The 15,039-nt window shown below is 39.3% G+C and overlaps 1 protein-coding gene across 1 annotated transcript in view; it reads right to left on the reverse strand.

The window, feature by feature from the left end:
* LOC146004434 (glycine receptor subunit alpha-2-like) overlaps positions 1-15,039 on the reverse strand; it is a 90,771-nt gene that overhangs the window by 53,947 nt on the left and 21,785 nt on the right. The window contains exon 2 of the mRNA XM_083143290.1: positions 12,888-12,950. Within this exon, the coding sequence (XP_082999416.1) occupies positions 12,888-12,950 (63 nt within the window). The remainder of the gene's footprint in view (positions 1-12,887; positions 12,951-15,039) is intronic.

Below are 15,039 nucleotides of genomic sequence, written 5' to 3' on the forward strand. Positions count from 1 at the left end.
GTGTTTAATATGCGCGCCCTCAACGTGAATGGCCCTAACGTGAATGGCCCTTTGGAAGGAGAAGACCGCGTTATCAGTGATTCAACAGCAGGGTGTTGTTCACTGTGCACCAAATTTCAACTCCACGTCTCCACCTGGTGGTGAAAATTTCAACTAATCAATTTCGTCAGCATTCGCTTGCCCATTGTCTCCATACCAAGTTCACCTTCGAATATTCTCCAAACGGCTCTCAATAGGGTATATCTGGTACGTTGTCAACTGGAATTCAGTCCACCGGGGATCGAACCTAGAACCGGTTGATTACGAGGCAACATCATTACCATGACGCCATCTTCGAGACCATCTTCGAGAGGGAACTAAAATTATTCTCGAGAAGAGAAATTTAGACTGTGTCTCAAATTGAAAGAATAGTAGAAGAACTTCTGAAATTGCAAAATTATCTTAGTGGTTTGCAATTCTTTATTTAACTCCGCTTTTGCGCCTCTTAGGATAATCTCGGCAATGAGAATGAATGATGATCACATGAAATAGACGAAGGGGTAAATACAATGACTGGGGCTGGATCCCAGAACCAGAGATTACGAGTCAGTCACGGAGAATCCTGGGCTAATATTCGTGATAAGAATTAACGACAACGCTTCACAACAAACTCTCTTGAACAGCCTTGAAGTCGGAACTAGATAACTTACAAATGAAGGGTTGTTCTTGAAAGTGCGTCTCCATTGTTGCGCGTACGTGCCCTGCGATATCTTTCCCTCCGAGCGCCACCGCGATGTCGGCGCAGTGTTTCCTCAAAGGAAATCCAATTAGAGAAGCTCGTATCCGGATCACGTGACTTGAGCTCCTCCGAAAGCATCCCTCGACAACCATTCCTGCAGATGGGATTCCCTCGTGGTTGAAACCGACCCGGCGAACGAAAGGAGATCCTCAGTTTTTTGCCCGTCCTTTCGGGAACTATGGATTGCGTATGGGATTTGCGTTCGCACAACCTGAGCAAATCCCGCCATTTAGGACAGGATTGATTGAAAATCTTGTCTCGCACCATTCTCTTTCTCTCTCCTTTTCCTCTCGCCCTTTCTACCCCCCGATGTCGCAGTGGTAGTGTTTGTGCCCAGGGTTCGATACAACACATTGTGGTTCGGATTGCACTTTAAACTGTAGGCCCAGTCCCAAGTAGCCTTACTGTGCATAAAGTGGACTTAAAACACCAACTCAATGAATCAATTCTTCTCCCCCTTTCTCTCTTCTCTTCCTTCCCCCTCTTTTCCTCTTCTTCTCTGCCTTTCCATCTTCCTATTTCACTCCCATCTTCTTCCTCTTCCTCTCCCTCCCTCTCTCTCCTCTCTTTTGCCCTTTCTTCCTCCCTCTCTCTTTCCTTCTCCCTTTTCCTCTCTCCTCTCCCACTCTGTCTATTCCCTCTTCCTCTTCCACTCCCTCTCTCACCCTCCCTTCTTCTTCTCGTGCAGTACCGATGGCTAGAAACCGCAAAGGATAGGCGGTGTGAGCCAATATAAAGCAACAACAACAACTATAAGGGAAGAAAGAGATACGGTAAATAGAGGAAAATCAGAACGGGGAAGAGAGAGAGAAAGCAATAGGAAAAGCAGAAGAAGAAGAAAAGGATGGAAATGGGAAGAAAGAGACATAAAAAAGCCGTAATAAAGAATGAAGGGGAGAAAAGAAGACAATGTTTCCAGCCACTACCACAGAAGAGTCATTCCATGCGAAATCAACACAGCCCCCAACCGGACCATCTCCGATTTTCGTGAAATTTGGGGAGTTGAAACTATGCATGCAACTTAGTAACTATGAAAATTTTTAGTCTCGTGCGTCTTGTAATTGTTAAATTATTCAAGGCTAAAATTAGCAGAAATTGCCCTTTTTGAGTCCGCTTATCTATACTAAATATGTCGTAACTCCGCCCCTATTTCGCCTAGAAAGCTCAAAGAAAGCTTATTATACAGGGAATTGAACAAGCTTTTCAGTGATATATAACAAGCCCACCTTTCGATAAAAATTTAATTTTGTCACGTGCCCTTGACCTTTGACCTTGAATATCTCAAAACATGTCATCACCAAAAATCGTGAAAAAAATATATTTGGTTCCTCATTTCATACTCCAAAACATATCAAAAAATCATTCTGGGACTGCAATGGGATCGGAAGATACAAAGTAATATGTGTTACTATGTGACTGATAAAAGCCTCATTACATGAACTGTGACGAGTCAAAAGTCCCTTAACACCCCTACAAAATGTAAATGAGTTATCCTGGTCATGAAAGAAATAGGTTAGGCACAGGGAGATCTCTAGCTGTGTGTGTCAAGCGCAGGTCCGGCATATTGTTGACCACCATATTGAATTCAACGTAAACATTTCAAAGGAAAGGGGGTGATGTGATATATCAAATCAGGCTAGAATTTCACGAGAAATGAAGCAGCGAAGGTTTTTCCAACTTATTTTTAGGCAGCAAAACGTTATACGCATATATTGCACTTACGATATATGCCCATTATAGTATTGTCAATATTCCTGTGAGCACGCTCGTTGACGTCTCTTACACTCACATAGAACGTTTGGCAATGTAGCAGGTGCAACATCATCGCAAGCGGCAACTATGCCTTCTCTCAGATGGTCAATATCAGGGACTTTTAGTGCATGCACCATTCTCTTCAAATGTTTCTGACGGTAAAAGTCCTTCTAAGATGTTAGATCTGGGGAATGTGCAGTCCTTTTAATAGATCCCCATCTGCCCATCAATCTACCTAGCAATTTACCATGAAGAAATTGCCAAAATGTTCACATAGTGTGGTCACACACTGTCCTCTTTCAAAACTCTGGAAAAGTGCCATATCCCGTAAGCAAGGATGAAAAAAATGTTCACTTAACACATCCAAGAAGCCCTCACCATTTTAGGTTCCGTTGTTGAATATGGACCAACCATTCCCGTTCTCCATACACTATACCACATCATTAGCTAGCTTACCAGCATCAACCATTCGGCTGGGATCTGTCTATTGTAGATTATCAAATCACAGGTATTGCATATTATTTTTATTAACTTCACCGTGATTATAAAAATTAGCCTCGCACTGAAGAATTTTTCATTCCAAAGGAAGTGTCAAGTAATTGTTTGATATGCTTTTCCCAATATTGTTCACTATTCAAGTAGTTATGCAATGGTGTGTATACTTCTTTCTCTCCCAAGATGTCAGCGTGATCTAGACGAGTTCCTAACACGTTAGGAGCATTCTTAATACTTTGCTTTTAACACCTCGAAAAGGAGAAAATGGTTACAAGCATGCAGTAATAACTTTTTGCTGACCAGGATAACTCATTTACATTTTGTAGGGGTGTTAAGGGACATTTGACTCGTCATAGTTCATGTAATGGGGCTTTTATCAGTCACATAGTTACACATATTACTTTGTATCTTCTGATTCCATTGCAGTCTCAGAATGATTTTTTGATATGTTTTGGAGTATGAAATGAGGAACCAAATATATTTTTTTCACGATTTTTGGTGATGACATGTTTTGAGATATTCAAGGTCAAAGGTCAAGGGCACGTGACAAAATTAAATTTTTATCGAAAGGTGGGCTTGTTATATATCACTGAAAAGCTTGTTCAATTCCCTGTACAATAAGCTTTCTTTGAGCTTTCTAGGCGAAATAGGGGCGGAGTTACAGCACATTTAGTATAGCTAAGCGGGCTCAAAAAGGGCAATTTCTGCTAACTTTGACCTTGAATAATTTAACAATTACAAGACGCACGAGACTAAAAATTTTCATAGTTACTAAGTTGCATGCATAGTTTCAACTCCCCAAATTTCATGAAAATCGGAGATGGTCAGGTTGGAAATTGCACATATCTGTGTTGATTTGGCATGGAATGACTCAGAAGCACTGCACACCACTCCAAGTAAATTCTCTGGCAACACTGTTCATGGTGCATGAAACAAACCTAACATGTCTATTGACTTGCAAACGACGCCTGTAAATAATAACATTGATATCGGGGAACACAATGTCTTTCATCCATCTAGATTTCAATTGAGCTATCAATCAAGTCACGTGACCGCTGCATGCAATCGATCACAGGCGACAAGTTGGAAACAAGAGTTCGTCCAAATGTCGCCGGTCCAATCAAGCTTGCGGTGTCAAAACCAGCGATTAGTCCCCATTCTACTCCGACAACGCCCAATTCAATCGTTCAAATACAACACGGACGCTCTCCAAATGAATAATCAATCATTGAATACAATCGCGAATGCATCAGTAAATATTAATAACGTTTGCAAACAAGCAATCGGAAATTCGTGTTATTAATGATGCTGTTGATGAAATATAATTTGTCATGCTGTAGTTAGCATTGCAAATTTTCGAATGGGACTTATTCAAACAATCAGCATTCGAATACCGAGTGATTAAAATTTCACCATGCTCCAAATTTAAATTGTATCTTATTTATGTGATTACAGATTTTCTTGCATCGGAAAATTGACATTTTTTCCGGATGAATTTAAATGCGGTCCAGGAAACATTTTCTCCGAATCAGTTTAAATCCGGTCCAAGTTCAGTATTGAAATTAACTTGGGCAACTTGGACCGAATTTAAATTGTGTTAGAAAAAGGTTCCGGTCCTGTTATGAAACCCAACAGAACGCATTAGAAGTTATAGGTTCCTGAACCTTCAGCAATCCTGCAAGGCCCTGGCACTTGGAGGGTTGTTGCACCATGGAGTTTCAGTTCACTCAGGAATGCCCTCTACAATGGGTGCTTTAGGGAAGGGAACATTTGCCCCAAAATGTTAAAATTGGCGAGTGGTAGTTTTGGAAATGAGCCTCTTGTAACGACCGCCATGTTAGGCAGATTTCAGTTGTATATTGGCATTTATTTTATTCGTATACTTTCAAGTTAAGAACTTGGATTAAATTATTTATACTTAATTGTTTTCATAATTCATGTATATATTTACGTTCTATCTTATATTATTCGCGTATTTTTGCAATATTTATTCAGAATTTATAGGCTAATAATTATACCAAATAATATATGCAACGTTTTCATTGTTTTTCAAGCACAAGTTAAATACATCTCTTCTTAATATCGATTTTTGTTCAACAATGTACAAGATTGAAATAATTTGTCTTCGTTATAAACTAAATCTTTATTTAATCATTTTTTTATGTTCAAGGGCAAATATGAATTATTTGATAAAAGCAGTTTAGTTATTTCTATATAGTTTAACATTGTAATATTATAGCAAAGTATTTCTCCCTCGTTTTCAATAAAATATCGTATTCCTATTGGCTGTTTATGTTAGGAGTGGGGGAACCACGCTTCGTGTTCTTGGCGATGTAAAAACTTCCACGTTGGCATTTTTAATTGTTGCCAACCTGAACTTTAGCTTACTATCGCTAATTAACATTGATGTGTCATATAAATCATCAGTTTTTCTTGTGTTTTTTTATGTTATGAGTTTGTATTGTAAGTTAGAACAATCTGTTATGCTGCGCCTCGCACTTGAGGTAGCAGTTGAGGTCTTGCTATTAACTGTGAAGGCGGTGCGCGGACTTTCGTGTTAAATAAATTGCTTATGACTGCCTGCGAGCGTGCATGACCCAACAAATTATAACTTTTAACTTGTGCGAATCAGTATGTACGCGCGCGATTCGTGATTAAAGATTTTGGCCATTTTAATTATAAAGTATTTGGAATTTTATTTAATGTCACGTGTCGCAATTCGGTGGTTTCCTTCCTGAAGGAAGGGTGGATCGTCTTAATCCCGATCCCTGGGTGAGAACTGGTGCTCCCAACTGACCAGTCGGAGCAAGGAGCGGTGTGTTGCCAATTCGCAACTCCATACACTGGAGTTGCGAGTGGTGGCACGTTGCGTTGCACTCTTTTAATAAAAAAAACGTAAGGATCTTCAATTATGCCCACTTTGTGCTTACGTATCTCCAACATCAAGGGTGCCCGCAGGACTTTTTCTCAATGGGGGGACAAATTCATATAAACTAGGGGTGTGCGAGATAGAAATTTTTGGGTCGGGACGAGATCGGGATGGGAAATGTTCGAAATTTCCCAAAGCTCTGGAAAACTCGAATTCTACACGTCATTTTCACCTTAAGTGATTGTTTTTGCATTTCTGGTACAAAAACTAACAATCTTCGATAAGTTACAGACATTTACAATGCAGAAAACGTCGAGAATTAACGACTTTTAAAATAACCATTCGGTTTTTCCCGACTGCTTGGGATCCCGAAAAGTCGGAAGTCATTTCCCAAAGTCGGGATCTGGACGGGATCCCGCCTTTTCGGGATCCCGCACATCCCTAATTGAAACTACTATTATTACTTTACAAATCATAAAATTCAAATTTAATTGAAAATACTTCAGCGTTCTAACTGAAAGCTTATAAATCGCTGAAAATAACATTATATGTAAAAAAGTATCGCTACAATTATAAGAACGTTTTCCAGGCATCTCAGGGGTCTTGTCCAACATGTTACTCGCATGAAGCTTTTTGCAATACAAATACGCTACACCGACCAGCCTTATTTAATTGCGCCTGTATCTGTTGATTGTGGAAACATTGATGGGTCCCGATGGAACGCTAGAGGGATTATGTTTGTCCCTTTCTGGATGTCCCGTGGGATTTCCACGATTCCTCAAACGTGAACGCGACGCACCATTCGAGTGACTATGGCGAGCTTCTGTTTGCGTTCATTTGCATACTGCCGAACGTTTCCCGGTTCGGAAAAATCCACGGTGCTTCACAAACAGAACTCTAAAGTGCAGTCTAATTGAGAGTCCCCTGTGTGATTCATTAACCGTATGTCAATTCCACGACGAAGTGAGTGGCAGGCTCGGTGGTGGAGTGGTTAGCATAGCTCTCTACAAAGCCAGCTACAGGAGGTTTAAATTCTGGTTGCGATATGAACGTTTCATTATGTCCAATCAATTCATCTTTCATCTTCATAGACGCGATTTGCCTAAAGAGGTGAAAACGAGTGAAATGACCAGAATACAAATACATGTGTCCGTAAAGTCATGGTGCACTTTTGACCGGTCACAGGAAAGCAACAAAACAAGATAGAAATGTGAAATCTTCACCAAATAAAAGAAAAACTCTCCAAGGTTCTCTCCTATTCAGTGCAGTTCGATGTGGACTACATTTGTTGCCCGACACACATCTAAACGATACTCAAGTTCTTCCCACACACGGTTAAGGACGTCAGGTGTATCAGAGTGAATAACGTTTGTGATTCTCTGTTTTAAATGATTAATGTCGCTGATATGTTTACTGTACACATGTTGCTTCACATAACCCCACAAGTAAAAGTCTAAGGGCGTCAGATCTGGGGATCGTGGTGGCCATGGCTGGACAGAACCCCTGCCTATCCACAGCTGGGGGAATGTTGTATCCAGAAACTCACGAACAATGTTGGCGTAGTGTGGAGGCGCGCCGTCATGTTGAAAGAAGACACCTTCTGGAAATTGTGGCACTGCATACATTTCCAACATGTCAAGGTAGTTGTTTGCCGTCACAGTCTGTTCCGCAAAGAAGAATCGGCCTATCACTTTATCATGCATCAGGCCACACGATACGTAGGCACGAGGATTTTCAGCAGCCCATATTCGGACGTTATGGCAATGAACATGTCCACAGACATGCAATGTCGCCTCATCGCTAAACACAATCTTCTGCAGAAATCGTTCAGCATTGTCGATCTTATGAAGCATATCTGTAGCAAACGCGAATCGTGTGGGTCTATCCGCCGGTTTGATAGGGTGCAACAGCTGCAATTTGTAACCCGAAAAATGCAGACGTTTCTTTAACACCTTATGAACTGTAGTCTTGCTTAGGTGTAATTGTCGAGCACACGCACGGGCAGATTTTTTAGGGCTCCTTAGGTAGCTCTCCCGTATAGCCTCTACAGACTCGTCACTTACCGATGGCCTACCGGAACGGGGTTTGTCCAACAAACTGCCGGTATCCTTCAACTGCTTATCCCACCGATTGATGTTATTCCTATGTGGTGGCACTTCGTTGTACACGCGACGATATTCACGTTGCACTTTGCTCACGGATTCGAACTTCGCAAGCCACAGAACACACTGGACTTTCCTCTGTACCGTCCACATCTCGACTGGCGCGGGCGAGGGCTGATCCGCTGCTGCGCAGTTCGTGGTGTTACGTCATCACCTGTGTGCGCACACGCTTACGCATCATAGTACGGAAACTTGGAGAGTTTTCCTTTTATTGGGTGAAGATTTCACATTTCTATCTTGTTGCTTTCCTGTGGCCTGTCAAAAGTGTACCATGACTTTACGGACACGCTGTATAACAGTGTGTGGAAATTGAGCTGCACAAAACTCAGTGTTTGGTACCACACTTCTCAACCAGCAAACTGCATGCTTTCCAGTTGAAATGTACATGTACAGTAATGGACACGTCTGGGTTGTAACGATCACATTGAAAGTTAATGGGATTGTTACAACCCAGAAGTGTCCGTGACTGTACACAATCTGTTTCATTAGACAATAACTGTTCAAACTAATTTTAATATTTTACCTTTGCTTTCATAAAAATTGTAACAAAATTGTTAAATGCTGAACTAAAATATCGTACCAGCAGAGTTATCTGCCATTTTGACGATACAGAGATACGCCTATACCGGCTAAAATCGATAGATTCCCGATTAATTTGATCCATCACTAATACAGATAGTGATTGGGCGTTGTATGAAACTTCCACTTTCATATAAAAAATAATTAGTTAGATATTGACGCGTTTAAGTAAAATATTATCTTGTTGATGCACCAGAAATGTAAAAAAAAAACGAAAGAATACAATTTCGAAATTTCAATAGCTTTCGTTCACTCTTTGAAAGATTTCCTGGTGAAACGTAGCTTCTAAAGTCAATTAAAGCATATACCTATTTCGATATAAATGTAACTAGTTATATTACTAGAATTTGTGTTTTTTTAGTACTTTTGTAATGATTTTACTTCATCTTATTTGTAGAATGCCAAATTATATTCCTATTTTGAACTTATTCTTGATTGTTTTCTTGAAATTAAAATACACAACACTGTAGTTAGACATTTTCCTGTTGTGTTCCAGAGAAATAATTAAAATTGTAGCTGTTGTTTTCACCTTCGGAAAAACAAACATAAGTCTGTAAAATTGATAATCAAATAATAGACAGGAATCACTAATTCATTCCTTTATTTTTGACCCAAAAGCTTTTAAGCGGGTAATCAACTTACAAGTTTTCATTATATTGCACTATATGCCGTCATACAACATTTTATAACAGTGATACCAGAAGCGTCTCGTGAACGCATGCGTCAATTGTGGGAAAAAGAACAGCTTTCTCTGCGACGACATTCATGAGCATTTCTACATTCTAATTTCTTCATATAGGAAAAGTATTTATTTTACACGAGAGCGCTGAACTAAGCTTATATTACATTTCTTGGATCTGAAGTGAAAGAAAGTAATAATTCTTTTCCCACAATTGATGCATGCATCACTTCAGATCCAAGAAATGTAATATAAGCTTAGTTCAGCGCTCTCGTGTAAAATAAATACTTCTCCTATATGAAGAAATTAGAATGTAGAAATGCTCATTAATGTCGTCGCAGAGCAAGCTGTCCTTTTTCCCATAATTGACGCATGCGTTCACGAGACGCCTCAGAGTGATACTGATAATGAGATATCCTTCTTCTTAGCAAAGATTTTGTCGTCATTACAATAAAAGTGCGAGTGTTAGAACGACAATCACAAACTCAAGCACTTTGTACTTATTGCGGTACGAAATAGCAATAAGATGTAATTGTATATTGATCACCACTCTGTTTATTATGACTATGAAAGATTCAGACCGAAAGAATCAAGTTTCTTACATTAATCTGAAAACTTTTTGTTACGGGCTTCGCGCATACTACGTAACTCAAGGCCTAGCCCCCGCTAATGTTTACTGCTTTCCCGTTGCCAGGAAACCCAATCTACGAAGGAGTTTTACTGTTGCCCGCGACAGATGAAGGGCCGCTCTTAATAACGAAACTTCACGCAAGACGAGAACCATAAACGTTAGAAGTACCTCCGCGGAAACAGAATGGCTCCTCTCCATGACGGAACGCTTCGGCGTGGGCGAAGGCGACAAAAGAGTCATCCTTCACCGGTTGATCGACCCTGCCAGGGGTCGTTATTCGCCAAGAAAATTGCCTGTTAATATTTCAGGGGCCCTTCCACTCTGATTGAAGATTGCCGACTGAACAGACACAATTGAAACTTCCTTGTAAACATGTACGTTAATGGAATATTCGAAATTGAATTCCCGAAGTCGAAAATTTTTACGGTACGTCTTGAGTTTACGCAATAAACATTTCCATTTATTCGCCAACTTGTGTGCTGGTTACTAGAAAGCGGGGGAGATATGCAGGGTTGTTTTGTGTTCCACTGCAGGATCGGAACCTTTTTTCTCGACCAATATAAATTCGGTACAAGTTGCGTATTGTTTCATTAGAAAAAGGCTCCTGGATATTATTTAAATTGATCCGAAAAGAAAGAGGTTCCTGGACAGTATTTTAATTGATCCGGAAAAAAAGGTCCCTGCACCAAATTGAAATACTTTACAGATAAAAAGGTTCTTTACGGTCCACAAACTAGTTACGCTAGCTGATTTTCTCTTACGGACCGGAATTGAATTTATTTAAAATTCGTGGATCTTTAACAACTCTGGAGTTATGGAAACATTAAGCCTTGTTTCCATGTTATGAAAAACTCAATATGCTGACCAAGGCAGTAATTTATTTCATTATAAAACATAAACTAAACGTAACGTTTCAACCTTGTAGCAAGGTCTTCTTCAGACTCTGCACCAAGTACAAATGTAACAAGGTACAAAAACAGGGAATTATATATACACAAACATTACTCCCTCCAGACTATTAGAAAGTTGTTCTGGAACATTCTAGCAGGTGGCTTTCCCTCGTCAACTGTACTTTCACTTAAAAGGCTTAACATTTTCTTCCATCTGGAATGTGGTTGGAATATTTATCTCACGCTCTATTTCCTTCATTCTTCTCTCCTCTTTCTCTCTTGTCCTTTCCACTCTTTCTAACACCTTCCTCCATTCTTTGTTTATCATCAGTACCCCATTCCAGTTCATTGTGTCTTCTTCACCTTTCTTCTCTATTTCCTTGGTCTCCTTCCATTTTCTCACTAGTATTCTCTTCTCCCTTACTATCTGCTTAGCCTCATCCAACTGTATGTCATGTCCTGTTTCTCTCGTGTGTTTAAATATCGCATTTTTCTCTCTCTCTCTTAAGTCGTACATCATCCCAATGTTGTTTCAACCTGTCTTTCAGCCTCTTTTTTGTTTGTCCTATGTACACACTCTGACATTCTTTACATTTCACTTCTTAGATAATCCCTTCCTCTTCCTCTTCTCTGTTTTCCTTTTTCTTGTTTGCATTCTTCGCTATTCTTAAGATGCTTCATATGGAGTTACTTCTAACTGATTAATTGCTAATGAATTATGGAATAGATCTTTGTGGGAACTCACCGGCAAGTTTAGAGACATTTAGGAAACAGAAGCAAGCCATTGGGATTTTTATGGGAAAACAGACCAGAGAATCGTGTAAAACGTTATTTAAGAAATTCAAACGACTAAGTCTCCCTTCATTGCACACTTCTCCAAATGTTACCTGACAGCCCTGAAAGATTTCCAAGTCCAGAAATCGTTAATTTGTCAACATACCTCTTGAGAACCAGCAGAGAGTAGCCAACTTTACTACAGACCCCTCTACTATGCGAGAAACCTTGTGGTGAAAGATTTACATTCTTGTCTATAACATGGTCAGAAACTATATTAGCTCAACATATTAATAGACAACATAACGGAAAACTCAAGAATGAGGAATAATTGTAGATAATACTAGCGATTCGGCATGTTAAAATAGGAATCAGAGAAACTGTTGTGAGGTTGGAAACACTGCACTCGCTCGTGGTGCACCTGCATGAAATCGATGTCGAGTTTGAACACAAACGGGCATAATTACGGAGCGATTTTACAATACAGGGAATTTCTCCATTTTGTTTGAAATTCGGCATACTCACTAATTTTGGCCCCCTAATCACGAATCTGCAGTCAAAATTTGGCGCTCACACGTGGAAATAGCAAAATAATCGAAATTAAGTTCTTATTTCCACACCCTCGATTTCCGAATTTCCCGCCGGTTCCGGGCTCCGCCCCTGGGGTAATCGACCTACCGCCCCCAACCGCTATCGCGGCCCCGCCTATATCTATAGACTCCCTGTTAAGGGCATGTTAGAAAGTGGCCAAATTTTAAGTGCAGATTCGTGATTAGGAGACCCAAATTAGTAAGTAACCGAAAATTCAAACAAATTGGAGAAATTCCCTGTATTGTTAAATTATACCATAATTACAAATAGTTTTATGCAAATAAAATATAACAACACCTTGTAATTCACTGTGCAATGAGCGAAAATTAATAATTCTCGCAATATTGAGCGAAAATGTGTTCGTCGTATAGAAAAGTGCGCAATCATCAACACGTTTGAAGGAATTTACCACAAGCGATGTTGTAGAGTATTGGTAAAGTGCTCGTGTCACGGATATTTTTTCCTAGGAATTAAGGGTCGCGGGTTCAAATCCAAAACTCTCCAAGAAAAATCCTTTGTTTTTAAGTATGGCATTCAGATACATTGAGTATGAAGATTTGTAATTTAAGTTGAATAATTTTGTTTCAGAATGTTAGCAAAAACATTCAAACGACCTGACTGTTTATAATCGTCCTGTGTTTAAATTACATGTAAAACAAATTTTATAATCCTGTTGTTCTCACGTACCTGTGATGTTCATCTTTCAGCACGCGAAGGGTTCCCGTTGCTACCTCAGTCGATTTTTCTCCTCTGAAAGGAAAAGAGAATTCAGTAAGTAACAAAGCAGCTAGAATTGTTTTGAAGAATACCTACATTTCATGTTTATTGTTACAATCAAAATAACCACTTCTAGTTACACCAACAGCTATTTTCAGTCTTTTTCTACGTTCCTGTGTTGATTTGAGGAATGGAATTCTGCTGATGCTGAAGCAGATGTTGTTCTCTGCTTACTGAAGTTTGTGTTTCAATTGATGATCATGAGGCGCAACCACGAATTTTTGTCTGGGGGGTAAGTACTAGGATAAACCTACCAATAATAATAACTAATAATAATAATAATGATAAAAATAATAATGTTATTAATAATGTTATTATTATAACATTAGGCCTATTATTATTATTATTGATTTGCTTTATTTTACTTCGCTTCTTGTGTCACTTTTGGCTAATTTGCGAAGATGGGGATGAGTGATGATATGATGAAATTGATGAATGGACACTCACAACCAACCATGCCCAAGCCGGGATTCGAACCCGGAACGAACTTTATTGTTGTTGTTATTATTAGTAGTAGTAGTAGTATCAAAGACGTTATTACCATTGTAAATTATGCAAGAAGGGAGTAGAAGTTGTTGCTAAAGCATTTGTGTTCGAACAAACAATTTGAATTATTTTTTCAACACGTTCTATTTCACATTAATAATGGAAAAGAAGCGCACGAACTATTTTTGAAAGACAGAAAAGGCTTGATAAATGCATTCCAAATATAATTCTCTTTTACATTAACATGTATAACTTTCATGCACGATATATGTTTCACACATATGCAACATGGAACGACGTGGACACTAAATTGCGTACGTATTCAAAGTTTCTTTAATGCATATTACCTAATACAACATAGCCTATATTATTTACATACATTACACAACCAATTCATCAATCTCGCAATAAACCAACAGCAAAAATTACATAAATTGTCTCTCAAATGTGCACGTTTCCTTTCCTCAAAACAATTGTTCATGCATTTAAAACAGAATCTATTAAGACAAGTCTGTCTGGAAATTTACAATGCATTCCAGAGAACAATATGTTGTGAGCAAAGAAATGAAGAAATTTTTGGATCCACTTTTATTGCAGGCTGTAATCAATATTGTTTTAATAGGGTGCAAATCATTTCTCGCGACGCAAATGCATTCTCTCTTTCACAACTTTTTTGACTCTCCGATGGTGTAGTAGTAACATCGTCGCCTTGTGATCAATGGGTCCCGGCTTCGATACCCGGTGGAGGCACATTGCATAGTGGTTTGAATCCCACTTTAAACTGTAGGTTCAGTTCCGATTAGCCTCTATGTGTATAAAGTGGACTTTTAACCACAAATCAATCAATCAATTTTACAACTTCTTTTCATTTAGATCGTTCGGTGCCGCGGCCCTAGCTACGGTTATGAACTTGATAAGAGTAAGAAAAGCAGTCATTGCGAGCGAAACGAGGAAGAAAGTTTTACGAAAAGTATTTTTATTTGCATAAAATTTGAAGTTGTGGGCGGTAATTGCCGCCTGCAGGTGCACTTGGCTGTCAATGTTTGCCCCCTAGAACTTATTTCAGTCCAAGGTTAGTGGGAGGCAATGCCCCCCTGTGGTTGCACCACTGCATGGTGATAGACTATTACTACTTTCACTTTTGCCGTTGAGTGTACCAGAGAGGTGATATCAGCTTGCGAATTTTGTTCAAGATTTTTTATTTGCATTTGATTGTCCTCAATAGATCAGTGTTTGAGACTTTGTAAATTTGTACGCATGGAATTGAAATTTCAGATATAGGCCTAATGACAGTGTTGACGCAACGGCATTACTCCATGTGATGGGTTCTATTGGGTTCCGTAACGGGACCGGAAACCTTTATACCAGGGTTGTTAAAGGTCCAGGAATTTTAAATAAATTCAATTCCGGTCCAGGAGAGAAAATGTGCAAGCGTAAATGGGTTCTGAACACATTTTTCTGTAATGTATTTTAATTCGGTCCAGGAACCTTTTAAGGATGAATTTAAATTTGGTCCAGGAACGTTTTTCCTATGAAACAATACGCAACTTGGACCGAATTTAAATTGTACGAGAAA

This window comes from Lepisma saccharinum, chromosome 21, assembly GCF_977018435.1.
Source record: "Lepisma saccharinum chromosome 21, izLepSacc3.1, whole genome shotgun sequence".
In the NCBI taxonomy this organism is placed as follows: Eukaryota; Metazoa; Arthropoda; class Insecta; order Zygentoma; family Lepismatidae; genus Lepisma; species Lepisma saccharinum.